This window comes from Podarcis cretensis, assembly GCF_951804945.1.
Source record: "Podarcis cretensis genome assembly, chromosome: 11".
NCBI classification, from domain to species: domain Eukaryota; kingdom Metazoa; phylum Chordata; class Lepidosauria; order Squamata; family Lacertidae; genus Podarcis; species Podarcis cretensis.
In genome coordinates this window covers 55,418,692-55,439,750 of record NC_137180.1, presented here as the reverse complement: position 1 = coordinate 55,439,750, position 21,059 = coordinate 55,418,692, and the positions used below count along the sequence as shown (strand labels likewise).

The window sequence follows — 21,059 nt, the reverse complement described above, 5'->3', positions numbered from 1 at the left end:
AATCTCATCACTTCCGTGTGCTGCTTTGATTCTCTGCTGAATGGGAATGAGCCTGAACCTCATCAAAGGCTCAGGTGGTTAATCATGTCGGAGGGCGATTCCGGAAGATGAGCTTTATCAGCTCGGTCGAACGCAGATTCCGACACTTACTACCTTAATATGAGATTCTGGGGCCCATCTCTTGAACCATGAGATGCAACAAAGCATCTCAAGTTGACCTTTTTCAGAATCCATGCTAGGTTCTGGGTCCTGATGAACCTAGGCCTCCTAGATAGGTGAATGCGCCACTCACTGGGTTCTATTCTCATTCCCGGGTTCCACCCTCCCTTTTAATAACTGGATAATGCATCACGTGCAAGCAATAGTAATGCTTATTTTTTCCCTAGCAGGCCTTTTGAATTATTCACAATGTCCTTGGAGCATGTTCAGTTTGTAAAAGCTGCATCTGCTAACTGGTTTAGCAAGTAACAGAGCACACTTGCAGCTAAACAATTTAAGAAGCCATTTGCGAAGAAATTTCAATAAACTCCTATTGCCATTATGCCAGCCAAGTGGGTTAAACGCAATTGTAACATTACCAGCCGCTGGTGCTTCAAGTTCAAAACTGCACCCATCATCATAATAAATTCTAGGCTTGTCACTGCAATGTTCTTAGTTAACAAAAGCAATTGCACCAAGTCCTTTCCAACTGCTATGGTAGCAAATGGGTTTGGTGTGTGTGTGTGTGTGTGTGTTTGGAGGGGGCAGGGGTTAATAGCTTCTGAAGTCTTCCTACTAGTAGGATGTCAGCTTTTCCATATTTCAGCTTCAGAAATCTAAGCAGTGTGTTTGGCATGTTAGCAAATAGTTGATGGATATGCAAACTGAAGTGTGCTGAATTAGCAGACTCCATTGGTGTGGATTTCCATCAAGCACTTCCTCTCTGTACCTACAGAAAAGGTGTGTGTGTGGGGGGGTAACAGTTCCACATGACCACCATCACTCCTCCACTCCTCACCACACACCAGGGAAGACAGAAGTTCTTCCTAAGCTCCCAGGATTGTGTGCCAGTAATACAGTCATCTCCTATGCCTCACAACTGCTCCATCTGATGAATGCTATTAGACACAACCCCCTGTTGAGGTGAGAAGAATCTATTGCACTATACCAGACATAGGCAAACTCGGCCCTCCAGATGGTTTGGGACTACAACTCCCATCATCCCTAGCTAACAGGACCAGTGATCAGGGATGAGGGGAACTGTAGTCCCCTGCTCTGGTCAGACCTCACCTGGAGTACTGTGTCCAGTTCTGGGCACCACAGTTCAAGAAGGACACTGACAAACTGGAACGTGTCCAGACTTCCGGGTTGGCGCCATCGCCGAATGGCGGACTCCCTCCGAGCTCCGGAGGGAGCCTGCTCGGCAGGGGCTGGGTTCTACCGCGTCGGCATCGCGGGGACCCTCAAAAACCATGGACGCTGAAACCCATGGGCATGGTGACTCGGCGGGCACCATTTGCGCCCCCCGACCCGCGAAGGAGCCTTTTTAAAGGCTACAGAGCGGGTGCCGGGGGGTGTGTGTGGTGCTATGAGTCCTCCGCTTCCCCTACCGAGCGAAGCCGCATGCCATTTGGCGGAGAGCGCTGACTTCTTCCATTGAAAATTTGGATTAAAAAGAACAACCCGTGAGTAATTGGAAACTGGACTTAAAAAGGGGAAAAAAATTTAAATTCGGAGCGAGCGGGGGAGGTGCAAAAAGGAAGTCTGTCTCCCCCCTGTCGTAGAGGATTTAAAGCAAAGGATTTAACAACTAAGATCGAGTGTTACCTTATTTTGATAAAGTCACTAATTTCACAATGGAAAATTATAAGACTGGGCTGGAGGAGAAAAGTAGAACGTGAGCTAAAATGCAACCCCCCCCCCGGGAACCGGGAGCGATCCGCGAGAGTGCTGGGAGAGGAGAAACAGAGGCTTTGACAGCTGTCAAAGGAGCTGTCAAAGCTGAAGAATAAAAAGAGAACTTTGTTATGAGGACTTTGCCGGTTACATTTGTTACAAATTAGATATAAATTGTTTAAAACAAGGAATAACAAGTTATTTTGACTGTTGGGTGCGATCTGGAAGGAAACTGAGTTACTATAATCCCTCTAGAGGGGCTGTGGGACACTACAAGTATTTCTGGCATGGAATTTGAATTGGACTTTTTATCTCCTGGGAAATTGCAGAAATGGAACACTATTTTGTCTACAGAGGTCTCTACACTAAAGGAGACAATAGATTTATCTATTGAAGAATGGAAGGGACTTGACGTAAAGTTTGTTCCTGAATAACAAAGCCTCTGTAGGGGATTTAGAAGCTTTTGGAATTGGAACATTTTTGCAGGAGAGCAGGAAAAGAAACTAGAGGAAAGTGAGGAGAGAGAATAATAAGAACAACATGAACAACAAGAATTGGACAAAGCTGGAAGTGGGAACATTTGGGACATCCAGATTTGAAAGGTCTAAAGAAACAAAATTGGAGTTTTTACTCTTAAATACAGAGATCTGGATGGAAAAAATGGACCTTTTTGAGATAGAGCTTTTCCAAGATTGGACGCTTGAAACTAAAGATGATCAAAAAGACGGCAAAGACTATTAAAAAGACGGGAAGGGGACTTGTGAAGGATTTCGGCCTAGATGTGGGATCTCCAGGATGACAACAGGCATTGATGGACATTGGGGAACGCAACCGGGAAAGGGGGGAGGGAAATTTGGAATCCAAAGGGTGTTAAATTATACTTTATTCTTTGTTCTATTTTCTTTTATTTTAATCTGTTCTGCATATTAAAGAGGGGAACTCGTGGAAGGGAGCGGGGTCGATTTTAGGGGATGGAAAAACATTCTTAACATTGGGTTAATTATAATAAGTTTAAAATTTGGCGTAAGAACTTGCTGAATCTATCTGAAGGAATTGGAATACAAGAGGGGGTGGGGTGGGGAAGTCCTGGAAAGATGCCAATGAAAATAAGGTTATAAAATGGATGTTTTATTTCTTCTCTTTTTTCTGTTATATTTGAAAATGTTCAATAAATATTATTTAAAAAAAAAAAACCTGGAACTTGTCCAGAGGAGGGCAACCAAAATGGTCAAAGGCCTAGAAACGATGCCTTATGAGGAATGGCTAAGGGAGCTGGGCATGTTTAGCCTGGAGAAGAGGAGGTTAAGGGGTGATATGATAGCCATGTTCAAATATATAAAAGGATGTCACATAGAGGAGGGAGAAAGGTTGTTTTCTGCTGCTCCAGAGAAGCGGACACGGAGCAATGGTTCCAAACTACAAGAAAGAAGATTCCACCTAAACATTAGGAAGAACTTCCTGACAGTAAGAGCTGTTCGACAGTGGAATTTGCTGCCAAGGAGTGTGGTGGAGTCTCCTTCTTTGGAGGTCTTTAAGCAGAGGCTTGACAACCATATGTCAGGAGTGCTCTGATGGTGTTTCCTGCTTGGCAGGGGGTTGGACTCAATGGCCCTTGTGGTCTCTTCCAACTCTATGATTCTATGATTCTATGAAAATCTGGAGGTCCAAGTTTGCCTATGCCTGCACTATACTATCAGGGAAATGCTATTGATAATCCACTGATAACTCTCTCCTAGCGGATGCCATCAGAGATGGGAGGCAATGAGTCATAGAATCATAAAGTTGGAAGGGACTCCAAGGATCATGTAGTCCAACCCCCTGCAATGCCAGAATATGCAGCTGTCCCTTAAGGGGTTCAAACCTGCAATCCTGGCACTATCAGCACCACACTATCTAGCCAACTGAGCTACAGCCTGCTTATCTTCTGAGACACCATTTCCATCAGGCTCCTCCTTCCCTTGCCTCAACTGCCTCCTGGCAATCCATCAGGTTGCAGGATGTAGAGAAATATGGGAAGCAGGACCACTCCTTTTCATTTGTCGTGAGATCAACTACACTTAGGGGATGCGGGTGGCCCTGTGGGTTAAACGACAGAGCCTAGGACTTGCCGATCAGAAGCTCGGCGGTTCAAATCCCCGTGACGGGGTGAACTCCCATTGCTTGGTCCCTGCTCCTGCCAACCTAGCAGTTCGAAAGCACAACAAAGGGCAAGTAGATAAATAGGTACCGCTCCGGCGGGAAGGTAAACGCTGTTTCCGTGCACTGCTCTGGTTCACCAGAAGCGGCTTAGTCATGCTGGCCACATGACTGGAAGCTGTATGCCGGCTCCCTCGGCCAATAAAGTGAGATGAGCGCCGCAACCCCAGAGTCAGCCACGACTGGACCTAATGGTCAGGGGTCTCTTTACCTTTACCTTACAACTACACTTGGCTCCTTGACCCTCTGACCTGTTTCCATCTCAGCTGGTCACTGTAACAGCTACAAAACTAGCTTTAAAAACCAGCATCTGAGATTGCTTGCTTTCTTCTTCCTTCCTCATCGCTTCTTCCTTTTTTGTACCACGTCTTTTAAACGGTAAGCCTGCAGGCAAGACCATAAGCCAGTCTGAGAGCCCTTTTGGCCGAAGTGAAATGCTTTAAACACAAACCGCAATGTTCGGAAATGCTTTGATACCCGAGAACTAAAAAGGAGCAGCACATATCTGGTGCCAACGAAGAAATCAAACAGAACCCAAGCAAGCAAAGATTGAGAGAGCAATCTTCCTTTGCTCTCTGCATGGGAGTGTGGAAAAATTAACTTCTTCGATGTGCACAGCTCAAGACAAGGGCAATCCCAAAGCTAAAGAAACCATTCGATCGCCACTGTAGATATCAATTCCTGCTCCAAATGCCACTGTTTGAAATCCAACTACGGTATTTTTTGCTCTATAAGACGCACCAGACCACAAGACGCACCTAGTTTTTGGAGGAGGAAAACAAGAAAAAAAATATTCTGAATCTCAGAAGCCAGAACAGCAAGAGGGATCGCTGCGCAGTGAAAGCAGCAATCCCTCTTGCTGTTCTGGCTTCTGGGATAGCTGCGCAGCCTACATTCGCTCCATAAGACGCACACACATTTCCCCTTACTTTTTAGGAGGGAAAAAGTGAGTCTTATAGAGCAAAAAATACGGTATGTAGGCAAAGACCTCTTTGCAAACCTTATTCAGCTTATTGTTTGTGCTGCCAACCCTTCAACTGATAGGTGGTGCCCACAAACCCCCTTTCAGCTCAGTTGCATCTTTATCTGTCTCACACCTGACATCACACATCACATCAGGTGTACAGCAGGTGGGCATGGCTTGGCCAAAACAGCCTAGAGAGGGTCAAGTGGGGAGGCCTAGAAGCCTGAGTTTCCCTCCCCTCACTGCTACACACAGTTATAGGCTCAGGGCCGCCTCACGCGGAACAGCTTTCCGCACAGAAAAAGTGTAACTTGTCAATCATCCCCTCCAGAAATCTCTTCAAACATGAAGAGGAATATCTAAAAGGTCAGTGCTGACTGTTTGGACTTCAAAACGTTTCCTCAGCATTTCTTGAAAACAACGAAACACAAGAAACAGCAGAAAACAGTGACACCCCCCAAAAAAAATAAACAGGAGGACCTACCGTTTCATCTTCAAGTTTCAGGTGGAGAGTTTTATCCCCCTCCTTGTAATCTTTGATGATTTCTGCTGATTTCCAGACTTCCTCTGGGTCAGGAATCCAGACTCTCGTGTACTGCAAAGGTGAAAAGAAGGGAGGAAATTGTTAAGGTAAATTGCTCAAGTAGAGAGGCCTCCTCAGTAACACTGTTGGTTTCTGCTTTCTTCACTGTGCAGCGAAATGCTAGTCACAAGGCATTGTTTACATTCCACAGTCAGAGTTGCTGTTGGGTTTCCCACGGGAATAGGAGACTGGATGTGACGTACACTGGTTTCCTGTTTTTCACAGTTCTCTCGGTGTTTCCGAGAGGAGAGGAGTTGTTTCTCTGCTCTCGCAGAGGCAAGATGCATGTTTGTAATCTCTCAGCACTGAAGTGTAAATAAAGTAAAGTAAAGTATGTGGCACGTACTGCTCATCATTCCGCTGTGTATTTGACTCTGCAAATACAACAAACACAAGAGGTTCATCTGGTACAGAATTCTGATTTTAACAGTGGCTAAAAAAGAAGGCTCAAAAGCAAGACATAAAAGCAGGGGTTAGAGTAGAAGACTCTTGATACAATACGATACAATACGATAATCTTTATTGTCACTGTCCCATACAGAACGAAATTGAAAAAATCTACATCAGACATTCAAAAACCAACAAGCCTGCTATCCCAGCTAGGTTAGCCCCTAAAAACTCTGATACCCCATAACTGAAAACAATATACTCACTAAAAGACTACCTTACACTGCGTTTAAAACCAAAATTGCATTTGGATAGAAACTGTTTCTCAGGTGGCTGGTCCTGGTCTTTATAACCCTGTACCTTCTTCCAGAAGGCAGAAGCTGAAAGAGATCATTTCCGGGGTGCACACTATCCTGCAGTATCTCTGCAGCTTTCTTATGGCACCTGGAAGCGTAGATTTGATCCAAGGTGGGAAGAGTGCACCCAGTTATTCTCTCCGCAGTCTTTACAACCTTGGACAGCATTGTTTTTCCCCTGACCGTGCAGCTCCCAAACCACACACACAGACCATAAGTTAATACACTCTCCACAGTACAATGGTAAAATGCCATCAACAGGAGGTTATTTTTCCGGAGGATTCTCAGAAAATATAACCTCTGCTGTGCTCTCTTCATCAGGTCTTTGCTGTTTTCTCTCCAGGTTAGGTCATCTCTCGGGGTCCCTTCCGACTCTAAGAATGATTCCAAGATTCTATGTCTTGCCCCAAAGACGTACCGGGAGATGCCACGGACAGAACACAAGACCTTTATATGCAAAGCACATCTTCTACCACTGAGCTATGCCTCTTCCTCGAGGAGTTGCCTTTGTGACACTCTAGGACAGGGGTGGGGTACTGAATCCAATCAGTGGGCCAGAACCGCATCTCCCCCACACCGATAGTATGGGTCACGTTTGACAGGTGAGTGTGCACAGGGCTTTGCAGGGTGCTGCCAACCAGTTGACAGGTGGTGCCTGTACTGTAAACCCCTTTGGACCAGTGGCACCTTTACCTGCCTCACACCTGTCATTACCTGATTAAAGGTTAAGGAAAAGGGACCCCTGACAATTAGGTCCAGTTGCAGACGACTCTGGGGTTGTGGCGCTCAACTCACTTTACTGGCCGAGATAGCCGACGTTTGTCCTCTAACAGTTTTTCTGGGTCATGTGGCCAGCATGACTAAGCCGCTTCTGGCAAACCAGAGCAGCACACGGAAACGCTGTTGACCTTCCCGCCAGAGCGGGAAGGTATCTACTTGCACTTTGACGTGCTTTCAAACTGTTAGGTTGGCAGGGGCTGGGACCAAGCAACGGGAGCTCACCCCGTCACGGGGATTCAAACCGCCGACCTTCTGATCGGCAAGCCCTAGGCTCTGTGGTTTAATCCACAGCACCACCCACGTCCCTCCTTGCCTGATTAGGGCATGGCTTATCCCAAACCAGACTGCAGGCCCAAGAGGGAGGCTTGGTGGGCAAAGCAGGCCAGAATGTCTTCACCTCTGCCACAGAACATAAGGAGAGCTTGCTGGACCAGGGCAATGGCCCATTGAGTCTATCATTCTGTTCTCCCAGTGGCCAACCAGATGCCTGTGCAAAACCTGTAAACAGGACCCAAGCAAAAGAGCTCTCTCTCCTCCAGTTGTTTCCAGCAACTGGAATTCAGATACTTATGGCCTCCAACAGTGGAGGCAGACCATCTCCATCTTTGCAAGCAGCCACCGGAAGCCTTATCCTCCATAGATTTTAATCCTCTAGGAAGCAGCGGTGTTCATTCTTCATCTAAAGCTCCTGCCAACCTGAAATGCATTATTAGGTTTGGAAGTTAATGGAAACAGACTGTACATAAACTCAGACAAGTAAAGACCCCATGCAGAGACCCTCTGCAGGCAGCTGTGTAGGGGGTTCATAAGAATGAAGGTTTATTGAACAGCATCATCGCGGAGAAACAGGAACAGCAAAATATAGTCCCAAACGGATCACATTTACACTCTGCTAATGGGCTTTTATTCAATTAGAGCTACAACTGTGCTCTGTGCAGTATGTGTCCAGAAGAGTTATGGCCTCACAGGCTTCATTTTCTGCTTAGGCAGATAAATGAGCCTCCTTCCAAGGAGAGCAGAGCTTGTTACGAGGGAAACTCCCATCCAACAGCGTCATGTTGCAAAGAGTCATGGTACAACTCCTGATTAAAAGAGCTCTGTAGGCCAGCAGCATCTGAAGGGCTGCTGGTTAAGTCGCCCCGATTTAGAATAATGAAAGTGGGTGGACAATGTCAACTAGCAAGAGGTTTGTCATTTCTGCAGTTAAAGCACAACTTAAATTCTAAATAGTCAGGACCCTGTTTTGTCTGTAGCGAGCACTACTGCCACTGTAAAACATATTGGATAGATACTCGATTATGTCATTAATTTGTTTTCATCTTATTGTAAGTGGTGTTGTAATACTGGGTGACTGATGATGACCTTAAGCTGAACAATAAAAATCTGGTAAAACACCCAGAGCTGTTTCTCCCTCTGTCTAGGAACTATACCAGTGTGACCCATTTTGATGCATGCCAAGCTGAAAGGGGAGCAAGAGGAGACACGATAGAAGTGTGTAAAATTATGCAATGTATGGAGAAAGTCCATAGAAAAAGGTTTTTCTCACTTTGCTAACGCATCAGAAGTTGGGGACCTCCAATGAAGATGAACCTCAGAAGATTTGGAAGAGACAAAAAAAGAAAGCACACCTAAACGGCCTTAATAAAAAAATTCCTTCCAGTAGCACCTTAAAGACCAACTAAGTTAGTTCTTGGTATGAGCTTTCGTGTGCATGCACACTTCTTCAGATACCTAAGTGTGTGCATGCACACGAAAGCTCATACCAAGAACTAACTTAGTTGGTCTTTAAGGTGCTACTGGAAGGAATTTTTTTATTTTGTTTTGACTATGGCAGACCAACACGGCTACCTATCTGTAACTAAACGGCCTTGGTCCTGTATACCTGAAGGAGCGTCTCCACCCCCATCTTTCAGCCCGGACACTGAGATTCAGCGCCAAGGGCCTTCTGGCGGTTCCCTCCTTGTGAGAAGTGAGGTTACAGGTAACCAGACAGAGGGCCTTCTCGGCCCGCCCTGTGGAACGCCCTCAAAGAGATAAACAACTACCTGACATTCAGAAGACATCTTAAGGCAGCCCTGTTCAGGGAAGTTTTTAATGTGTGACATTTTAGTGTATTTTTGGTCTCTGTGGAAGTAGCCCAGAGTGGCTGGGGAAACCCAGCCAGATGGGCGGGGTACAAATAATAAATTATTATTATTTATGAGATAACTGCATTACAGTGGGTTGAACTAGATAACCCTTGGGGTCCCTTCCGATTTATGATTATTCTATGTTAAACTATAGTTAAACTATAGACTTCACTCCTACAAGAAGTTGTGGCGGCCACCAATTTGGATGGCTGTAAAAGAGGAATGGACAAATTTATGGAGGATAATGCTGTCAGGGGCTAGCAGTCATGATGGCTATGCTCTGTCTCCATGGTCAAGGGCAGGGAACACCGAGAAGTGTAAGTCTCAGCGAGGGGAACAGGGGTCTCCTAACAACTCTCATCAACAAACTACAGTTCCCATGATTCTTTAGGGAGAAAGTTGTGACCGTTTACAGTGGTCAGGTACAGCTTTAAATGTCCATTGCAGATGCGGCCTCTTTTCAGCATCTGACCCTTGTTGGCCCAGTGCCTGCTCAATGAAAACAGTTAGCAAGACAGATCCTATAAGTATTGCAATGGGAATTTTGGGACCCTGGGCAGTTCCACACTGGCTTTCGTTGACACTGTGTCCCCCCCAAAGTGGGTAAAAACCCTACACTAAGCACAGCTGAGGGATGCAGGTGGCGCTGTGGGTTAAACGACAGAGCCTAGGACATGCCGATCAGAACGTCAGCGGTTTGAATCCCCACGACAGGATAAGCTCCCGTTGCTCAGTCCCTGCTCCTGCCAACCTAGCAGATCAAAAGCACGTCAAAGTGTAAGTAGATAAATAGGTACCGCTCCGGCGGGAAGGTAAACGGCATTTCCGTGCGCTGCTCTGCTTCGCTAGAAGCGGCTTAGTCATGCTGGCCACATGACCCGGAAGCTGTACGCCGGCTCCCTCGGCCAATAAAGTGAGATGAGTGCCGCAACCCCAGAGTCGGCCATGACTGGACCTAATGGTCAGGGGTCCCTTTACCTTTTAAACACAGCTGAAAACTAGATGCTGGCATTCCTGAAAGCAAATGCAATCCTGTGTACTTCAATGATCAAAATGCCCCTCAAGAGTTAATGAAATGGCAGCTGTGAATATATATATATATTAATGCTTTGCAGCTCAATAGCAATGAATTCTTTATATGTATAATGTATAATTATTTTTAGGATTACACAATAGCTGGAGCAGCAGGAACTCATCGACGTTAATGAAGCTATCTAAATATATTGCCGGAGCAGCAGTTTTGCTGGTTGAAAGGCGGAGGGGAAGAGGGAGAGGATGGGTAGACATGTGAGTGCCTCCAGAGTGCTGCCTGCACCTCAGTTTCTACCTCTCAACACCTTTCAGCTCTGCAGTTGTTGGAATGGACTCCTGATTTTAATTGCTGCGGGTGGGAGGGGGGGTGCCGTTAAGAATCTTGGCATTTATTGCTCACGGGGCATTCTGTTTAATCGCAGTGCTTGGCTGTTTACCATCTGCGATTCCTGAACCAGTATTGGGGATGCAGATAGTCAGTATCTGGAAAAACTGGAAACAAAGTGGTTCAGCAGCAATGTTGTGCCATGAGCCCAACCCGTAGGGCAAGGGTAGAGGAACTGAGGGTCATGTTCCCTTCTGGGAAATCTTCCAGCGGTAGATGGGGCCAGAAGCAAACGCGGGCACAGCAATGCATGCTGATTTAAGCTGGAACAGTAGGGTCACACCGGCACATTCCTTTCTGCCCTCCATCCATGCAAGCAAGCAAGGACCAAGGCAAGAACACCCAAGGAGGATGCAAAGTATGGTCAATGAAGAGGGTGTCATGGGAAGACTCTCAAGGGGCAGACAGAGAAGACCACAAGGCCTCATTCAGCTCCAGTGCCTGATGGTCCCCATCCCTGCGACACAGCAAGGCCTTAAGGATGTTCCTGGACAACCCAAGCAACACTAGATAAGGATCAGGAGCCTTAAAGTACACAGTCCTTCCCTAATCACGTCTGCTCTTAGTTACTCCCCAGGCTGCCTTCATCGAGGGAGGACGTGTTATGTCACCATTGCTACTGTTTAAAATTTGGAAGCGAAATAATCACTCAGAGATCTACTTTCAAATCCTGAGATACCTTCTGCCCATTATCCACATGGTATGGGCAATAGCCTGAGCTCCCAGGTTATGCAAAGACAAATCATGGTTTAGCATGAATAATAATACCGTATTTTTCGCCCTATAGGACGCACCGTCCCATAAGCCACACCTAGCCCAGCCCCCAGAACAGGCAACTCTCCGCAAGCCGTGGGAGCCCGGAGAGCTGCGTGAAGCCTGGGTGCGCTGAGCTGCGTGAGTTGCCTGCATGCTCAGCGCGCCCAGACTTCCGGCAGCTCTCCGCAAGCCGTGGGAGCCCGGTATGGGCTCCCACGGCTTACAGAGATCTGCGCAAAGCCTGGAGAGCGAGAGGGGTCGGTGCGCACCGATCCCTCTCGCTCTCCAGGCTTCAGCGAAAGCCTGCATTCGCCCCATAGGACGCACACACATTTCCCCTTCATTTTTGGAGGGGAAAAAGTGCGTCCTATGGGGCGAAAAATATGGTAATAATAATAATAATAATAATAATAATAATAATAATAAATTTTTATTTATACCCCAGAAAACCGGTCTCAGGGCAGCTAACCACAAATTTGAAACACTTGATTGATGCAACAAAAACCAGCATAAAATACGGTATAAAACATGAATAACAATAAAATCAAAAATCAATTTAGGGGGAAATCCTTCCAATAAACATTAGATGATCACCAGGGCTAGCTGGCTAAATTAGTGCTATTTGGGCCAGCGAGGAGATCAGGGGAGAATTAGCTGTGGGATCCCAGAGTGGGTAATTTTCATAAAAAAGGGAAGGGGAGGAAAGGAAGGGGAATAAAAGATCAGGCTAAGTTCAGATTGAAAGCCAGGTGGAATAGTTCTGTCTTACAGACCCTGCGGAAGGAAGTTAAATCCTGCAGGGCCCTGGTCTCATGGGACAGAGCATTCTACCAGGTCAGAGCCATCACGGAGAAGGCCCTGGCCCTGGTGGAGGATAATCTAACTTCCTTAGGGCCCGGGACCTCTAAACTATGATTTATGCGGGGCATACCAGGAGAGGCGGTCCTGTAATGTGCTCCCAGAGAGGAGATCACAGCTGTTTCGCTCCTCCCTGGTTTGTTTTTTGTGAGTCTAGAGCAGTGGTGGCAAAACTTGGCCCTCCAGCTGCTTTTGGACTACAATTCCCATCATCCCTGACCACTTGTCCTGTTAGCTAGGGATGATGGGAGTTGTAGTCCAAAAACAGCTGGAGGGCCAAGTCTGGCCACCACTGGTCTAGAGGAAAGCTAGATCATGAGCCTGGGTTTGGGTGACACCCTGAGCACATTACAACAGCAGAATAACCAGGGAGAAACAAAGCAGCCGCAATCTCCTTTCCCCAGAGTTCTCGTGTTTGCACTAACCTTGGCACAGCAAGCTAACATGGCCCCCATGTGTTGCGAACTGGAGGAACTGGTACATTTATTTGCTTTCCACCTCAATTCTCCTCATTTTCAGCGAGCGCTCAAGGCTTGTCAACAAACAGCAATTTCTCAAAAACAGCCGTCATATATTACAAGCATGAACAACGTCTGTGGGGGGTTTGATGCACTCAAGTCACTTTCGGGAGAGGAAAAATCTGCATGGGAGTGATAGAGTCAAGGCAAGAGATGGATTTGGGGGTGGGAGGAGTTCAAACAGCCTTTTAAAAATGCAAGGCGCTTTATTGACAGGCTATGAAAGTAGAAGCCTTCCTTTTGCCTTGGATAGACGATCCTTGGAAAATTACAGCACTTACACAAGTAGGTTTTTGTAAGACTCCGCACGCAGAAAAATGCAAAAGGAAATCACAACCACCACTTTTTAGCACTAGGGTACCCCAGATACTGGGACGCGGGTGGCGCTGTGGTTTAAACCACAGAGCCTAGGACTTGCCGATCAGAAGGTCGGTGGTTCGAATCCCCGCGAAGGGATGAGCTCCCGTTGCTCGGTCCCTGGTCCTGCCAACCTAGCAGTTCGAAAGCACGTCAAAGTGCAAGTAGATAAATAGGTACCGCTCCGGCGGGAAGGTAAACGGTGTTTCCGTGTGCTGCTCTTGTTCGCCAGAAGCGGCTTAGTCATGCTGGCCACATGATCCGGAAGCTGTATGCCGGCTCCCTCGGCCAATAAAGCGAGATGAGCGCCGCAACCCCGGAGGACCCCTGGACCTTTACCTTTACCCCAGATACTATAACAAGGAAGGAGGAACTCTATTGAGTAAGACAATTTACAGAAGGCGATATATGAAAATCCTGCCACAGTAGTTCATGTGTTGGTTACTTAAGACTCGATTACTGCAATGCGCTCTGTGAGGACCTTCCCTTGCACTTGATCTGGAAGCTGCAGTTAGTGCAGAATGCTGCCGCACGATTGCTGACAGGAGCAAGGCCTTGTCAGCATAAAACACCAACGTATCAGAGATCTGCCCTGGTTTGCCAAGTTGAAGGTTTTACTATCACATACAAAGCCCTTAGCAACTTGGGACCAGTTTGCCTCCAGAGGAGGGCAACCAAAATGGTCAAAGGCCTGGAAACGATGCCTTATGAGGAACGGCTAAGGGAGCTGGGCATGTTTAGCCTGGAGAAGAGGAGGTTAAGGGGTGATATGATAGCCATGTTCAAATATATAAAAGGATGTCACATAGAGGAGGGAGAAAGGTTGTTTTCTGCTGCTCCAGAGAAGCAGACACAGAGCAATGGTTCCAAACTACAAGAAAGAAGATTCCACCTAAACATTAGGAAGAACCTCCTGACAGTAAGAGCTGTTTGACAGTGGAATTTGCTGCCAAGGAGTGTGGTGGAGTCTCCTTCTTTGGAGGTCTTTAAGCAGAGGCTTGACAACCATATGTCAGGAGTGCTCTGATGGTGTTTCCTGCTTGGCAGGGGGTTGGACTCAATGGCCCTTGTGGTCTCTTCCAACTCTATGATTCTATGATTCTATTCTATGCCTACGAGATCGCCTTACCTCACATGTGCCCATTCAACAGTTTTGATCTGCATATCCACATAAGGCCTGTTCCATGTTTGTAACAACCCAATCAATGACTGTGGCAGCCCATGCACTCTGGAACTCCCTGCCTATTGAGATTAGGCAGGCGTCTTCACTTTACTCATTTTTGTGTTTTTATATGGTAAACCACCCTTGATCTTCGGATGAAGATACAGAAGAAATACAGAAATTTATTGATTAATTGGTGGGCTTGATTAATTAAGGTCTTGCCTGAGATCACTTGCTACAGGGACCCTTCTAACCCACACAGACACCATCTATGGTTATTCCATCAAATCATTACAAAAAAGCAAATGACTCCAAATTTGCTCGTTTTTCTCTTCTTTCTTCCCCCTGCCCATTTTGTGTCCTGCCCACGAGACTATAAGTAATCCTGGTAGGGACAGATCTGATTCCCCACCCGCATCCCAAATTACCTAACAAAATCAACATACACTTGAGAATGCTCATCCTCAGAATTGACTGGAGAATCCCTGCCCACCCCAAAGGATAATATTGCAGGAAAAGGACCGGCTCATCTTCCTCTGTGCCCAAAATGATTATTGGTGGGCTTACAGAGTAAGCAAAGCTCTGTGCTGCCTCTAATCCAGTGGTTCTCAACCTGTGGGTCCCCAGATGTTGTTGGACTACAACTCCCATCATTCCTAGCCAGCAAGACCAGTGGTCAGGGATAATGGGAGTTGTAGTCCAACAACATCTGGGGACCCACAGGTTGAGAACCACTGCAATCCTAAAGGCCAATCTACAATACTAAACAGCAGCCTCCACTAATCTGGTGGCCTCCAGATGTTTTGGATGACAATGTCATCCTCAGCCCCAGCCAGCACAACTGCTTTGCCTTCCAAAACACCTGGAAGGCACCATTATAATCAATAGGAGTTACTGCAATTCATGGATTGCACATTACTCTAACACAGTGTTTCCCAAACCTGGGTATCCGGCTGTTTTTGGACTACAATTCTCACCCTCCCTGACCACTGTTAGCTAGGGATGATGGGAGTTGTAGTCTAAAAACAGCTGGAGGCCCAAGTTTGAAAAACCCTGCTCTAACTGCCCCATCTCTTTTTTTAAAAAAAGTGCCATTTTTGTGGGACTTAGCTCTTGTTCCTTGCATGAGCAAATTGCCAGCAAAGCGTGCTGTCAGACCAATTTCTTATGAATCACACTTTATAAAAGAGGACCTAATAAGCATTTTGAAGTACACCCACATTAATAAACGTTCCCAGTGGCTTCTGGAAAACAGACTGAAGTACCGGGATTTTGACATAAAAACAAAACACTTAAGGATGAGCACATAATCTGTGCCTCCAAAGTTAACCGTTTTAAATAGGATCAACGAGAAGCCGTTAATGCATGAAGACCTTTTCGAAATAAAGGTGCACTCGCTCAGAGCACAGCTCTCAAGAGGAATCCGAAAGAGCGGGCGGCATTCAGCGACAAGTTTCTGACACTAAATCTGTTCTTAAGGAGGATTTAAGTTCCTCTTTAAGACCTAACAAATAAAACTAAGGGGCTGTTCCGAGAGGATAGCAGGGATTGTATTACACTGCCGACCAGAACCTCAGTTCTCATTTTGACACGGCTATGCAGTAACAGAGCAATGCGATGGAAGAAATAGGCTGTTAATTATAGCCATCTGTGAACGTAAAACAAAAATGTTAAGCACCCCACCACACAAAGTTTTTCTCGTGGCTTACGCACACATTCCTTTCCTCCACACTTTCCAGGTATGGTCCATGCTTCAAAGCTCTGGGTCTGAAAGCACTTTTAAAAATAAAACAAAACTCTGAAGCTTCCCATGTGAGGAAAACCCGCTCTTTAAAGCTGAATCGGAGCAAACGGCAATCCGCAGAAAACCCAAATTTTGTTGCGATTCAGCTTTTTCATTCCAGTGGGACAAAACAAAAAGCACTTGGACATAGGTCTGTGCCTGAAAAGACTGGGGCAAAAGCTAAGTGTGGATGAGCCCTCACTGTACCTCTTTATAAGTTACTGTTCTGACCTTGCCTTCTTCGTCAGCCTACACATAGGTAGGTATTGCTAAGGTTTTCCAGCTTGTCATTCTAACTTTAAGAACCAGTCCCTTAATTTGCTTTCCTCCTCCTGTTAAGACTATTTGCCCCGGTACTATGACTGCTAGGTGATCTCCAGGGTCTCAAGCGGAGGCCTTTTTCATCAGATGCTACCTGACCCTTCCAACGCTCTGGGTGTGTCTTCTTTCAGTCATGCCCAGAAGAGTGATGTCTGCAGAAAATATAGGCAACTAAGCCTCCACTGAGCTATTTGACAGTGGAACAGACTCCCTCAGGAGGTTGTGAACCTTTTAAATAGAGGTTGGGTGGCCATCTGTCTTGGATGCTCTAGTCAAGATTCCTCCATTACAGGATTGGACTAGATGACCCTCAGGATCCCTTCCAACTCTACAATTCGGTGATTCTATTATTCTAACTACCTGCTCTGCTCCAGGTACTTGCCATCTCTCCAGCTATTAGGAGCTTGAGCTCGGCAGGGCTCAAATCTGGGCAACCCACAAGTAGCGACCTGGCCTTACCTTCATAGGTAGATAGCAGCAGGAATGTAAGAAATGCAATTAGCAATTACTAGTATGAGTAGCAGCATCTGGGACATATGACATCAAAAAAGTTGAGACAAAAAAAAGGAGGTTTGGAGTTTATGTATAGCAACCTAGTTGCTAGAGGCCAATAGGGATGTTGAAGAATTCTGAAAGAAACAGGAGCAGAAATTGCTTGTGTTCGTCTATTCTTCCCATGCCCAGAATGGCCAACAGTCAGGGATGATGGGAGTTGTAGTCCATCCACATCTGGAGAGCCACAGGTCAGCCACTCCTGATGCAGGCCATAGCTTTATGATGTGACTTCAAAATCAGCTAAGTTGCCCCCCTTTGCCTTATGTTTGGTTTTGAAGAGACCATTTGGTGGTTGTTAATTTATGTTCCTGCTTTTGTACCTTCAGAATTTGCTGTTAATGTCGGTTTCATTTGACTGATTTTTATTTTGTATTTATTTGTTTTTATTCCACACTGAGGGTTCTTTGTAAAGGCAGAAAGGGGGTCTTTAATGAATTAAGTAATCAAGGAGTAGACTCCCTGGGTTTCCACAAACCATATTTGAAATTGGGAGGCAAGGGATGGGGCAGAAACTCATAAGCTTTGGCTTTTACAAGTCTCATCTAAAGCTGGATTAGCCTTCAGTTCAGCCAAGGAGTTTTCTTTGACAGGAAAAGTCAAGAAAGTTATTTGGGTCACCGTTTCATTTTACAGATGACATCAGCTAATGAAACAAGATTTTCACTCTCTTCCTGCTTCTTGTGTTCATTTTGTGAAAAGTCACATGCCTATTCCTACAAGCAGAGGCATGTTGGTTACTATCACCGCACAGTTAACAACAACGGGGGCAATTCTGATGCTAGACCTGGAATTCCTTGAGCATACAAAAGAATTACGAACTCACCACATGGCAAAGGTCAGTGAACACGGAAAGCAATCAAGAAAAGCCAAAACAGGTTTCACATTCCTGGAGAAAACACTGGTAAATACTGGCTTATACTTGAGTAAAGAGAAAGACACCCCCCAAAAAAGCATAGTTAAGTAAAAATTCTCCATGAGTCTACAAAAATTGTTCCCCACTAGCACATAACACTAGGTAGATAAAGGCTCAAGTTACAGCATTCATTGTTGGGGTATACTGGAGAATCTGCTGGAGACATGGAGACTGATGGAACGATCCTGTGAAAATGTGGAAGATTTTGTGAAGAGCTCATCTGAGGGAAGCTAGACACCTTGCAAGACTTCTGGACTCAGAAAACTCTGGTTCATTAGCAACTGAACTTTGCACTTGCGGACTTAGTCTCAGCAAGGACTTTGTAAGCTGGAACCCTCTCTGGGCTCATAGAGTGAAGACTTCTTATAGCAACCATAAATAGTGTGTGTGTGCTTGTGTTTGTCAGGTAAAAGCTATCTCTGCTACACAGTTGTTTCCTGTGGCAAGCCTAAGCACCCGACTGAACCTCCATGGTTCATACAAAACACCTAACTTGGTTGACAACTATACTGACAGAAAAGTCAATTCCATAAACTAATAATGAATGCAGTTTTCTGAGTGTGGGTCTTTACGTAGCTGCAATGGCATCCCCACATACAAAAAAAGAGGCATCAGTAGGTTTGGGGGAACTCCCTCTCCCAGTTTGCAGAAGTGCAAGAGGTCAAACCCTCAGGTGGTCGATTTAGAATTTCAGGAAAAAGACTGCAATCAGTTTCACTTTTTAAAAAAAGGTTGTCTGTTTTTTCAACTGTTTCATGAGATTTGTATTTCTATTCTCCACACACTGCTACTGTTAGTTGCTTGGGAATCATGCAGAAAGGTGGGACAGAAATTAAAACTAAACGGGGAAAAACCAACAAAATATTTTCAGTCAACATTTGAGTGAAAATGGGTATTAAGATGGATGAGAGAGCCATTTTACCACCAGTCAGTTCTGAAGCCAGGGAGTTACTGCAGATATATTCAAGAGGGAAAGAGTGCAGGTTGGAAGATGCCATGGCACTTACCCCCAGACATGTATGTACTTCAGGAAATGAAAGTCAGCGGTTTGTAAAAGTGACCATGTGGTGGCCTTTTCGCATCAAAAAGTAACCTGCCAATCAAGTCTGACAGAAGCCTTTTCCAGGTCAGCTTGAAGTCAGCCGAGTTTTGATTTTATCACCTTCGGGCTGACTCAAATAAACAGCTGAGCTCTGCCACAACCAGAACACCATGGAAGCCTGCTAACACAAAAAGAATGCCAGGACCATGAGGTGCTGCCTAGTATGGTCACTAAATCTCACCTAAACTGAAAAATCTGAGGTAAATTTTAACGTCCAAAGGATTTTAAATCTCACTGAAGTTTCTATGGTGCGGGGAGGGGTCCGTGCATCCTAAATGTTGTGTAAAAACATCATTTCCCTTTAAAGGCGATACTAGGCAACGATCCAAGACAATTTTATTCAGCTGCCTTATCTTCTACCCTCAACACAAAAAGAGATGAGTGCCTCTTGGGGTTAACAGTCTTCCCAGCTTATTTATAAGGTAAAGGTACCCCTGCCCGTACGGGCCAGTCTTGACAGACTCTGGGGTTGTGCGCCCATCTCACTTAAGAGGCCAGGGGCCAGCGCTGTCCGGAGACACTTCCGGGTCACGTGGCCAGCGTGACATCGCTGCTCTGGCCAGAGCCAGAGCCGCACATGGAAACGCCGTTTACCTTCCCGCTGGTAAGCGGTCCCTATTTATCTACTTGCACCCGGAGGTGCTTTCGAACTGCTAGCTTGGCAGGCGCTGGGACCGAGCAGCGGGAGCGCACCCCGCCGCAGGGATTCGAACCGCCGACCTTTCGATCGGCAAGCCCTAGGCGCTGAGGCTTTAACCCACAGCGCCACCTGCGTCCCATATAGCTTATTTATAATACGCCAAATAGCAAGAGACCACCAGATCAGCTGCATATGCCAATGTTTGGAGATCAAACGGAGAGATCATTTAGTGAGAAATGAGACAGGGAGGGGTGTCACCGGGTCTTGGGACTTAGGGTGTGCTGCTGTGGTTGAGAGGATTGACCTAAATAGTGTCTGCATTTATCTCTCGGATGAAACAAAAAGGGTCAGTGGGTGGGGGGGTGAGGGAACCAAGGTTTGCAGAGGAGACACACTAGGAATGCCTGTGAGGAATACCAAAATAGAAGGGAATAATTGCAAACTCCCATTTATCCTCCCCTTCATAAGATAAGAAATGCAGGGGGGGGGGGGATTAACTACACGAATGTTCAAGAGATGAAAATGTTGCCCAGAGGCAAATAGAAGGCATCAGAAACACTCGCTTCAAGCAAGAACGAGTGGTGGCTTTGTAAAAGCACCATATACGTGCCTTGGTTTGCTGTGCACACAAGACACTCTCTTCCAAAGATTCAGCAAATCTTGTTGGCATCCGTGTCTTGGGAGACAATGCAAGAATGAGGGTGAAGTTTTGTTGCATTAGGGTCGCAAGCCTGGGCCATGTGGTTGGAGGTCCTGGGCTGCCCAGACAATGACCCCCCCCTTAGCCTTTTCACACCTGGTCTGTGGATCCTGTGTTGTGCGCTAATCTTACTACCACTGCAGTTACTTAATATATATTATCTTAATAGGCGTTACAACAGCTCAGTAAATCACCCCAGTATTCTCACCCCCACTTTGGCGAGGATAGTGCTGATTATACCCATCTCTCTAATTATTATTATTATTATTATTATTATTATTATTATTATTATTATTAATAATAATGCAATGCCTATAATAAAAAGGCATCTTAATGGCAACACCATGCAATTGTCACAAGGGGGAATCCCCCACCCAGTTTATTTTAACTCTTTTAATGTCAAACTGGGCTGCACTGGTGCAGGAATTTTTGCTGCTTGAAATGGACGTCCTCTCAACGCTTGGGAATATCTTCACTGCACCATTCGGACATCAGTTTTGCCTTCATCTGTTCCCCTAAATCCTACCTCGGAAGAAACCAGCATCACAGCCCTGGACTTGAGCGAAGCATTAAAAGTAAAGGTAAAGGGACCCCTGACCATTAGGTCCAGTCGTGGCCGACTCTGGGGTTGCGGCACTCATCTCGCTTTATTGGCCAAGGGAGCCGGCGTACAGCTTCCGGGTCATGTGGCCAGCATGACTAAGCCG

General features: G+C 46.0%; 1 protein-coding gene across 3 annotated transcripts in view; it reads right to left on the bottom strand.

The window, feature by feature from the left end:
• Positions 1 to 21,059, bottom strand: part of MYO5B (myosin VB) — a 320,955-nt gene that overhangs the window by 222,923 nt on the left and 76,973 nt on the right. For all 3 annotated transcript variants that reach the window (XM_079994667.1, XM_079994668.1, XM_079994669.1), the window contains exon 2: positions 5,520 to 5,630. In XM_079994667.1, the coding sequence (XP_079850793.1) occupies positions 5,520 to 5,630 (111 nt within the window). The remainder of the gene's footprint in view (positions 1 to 5,519; positions 5,631 to 21,059) is intronic.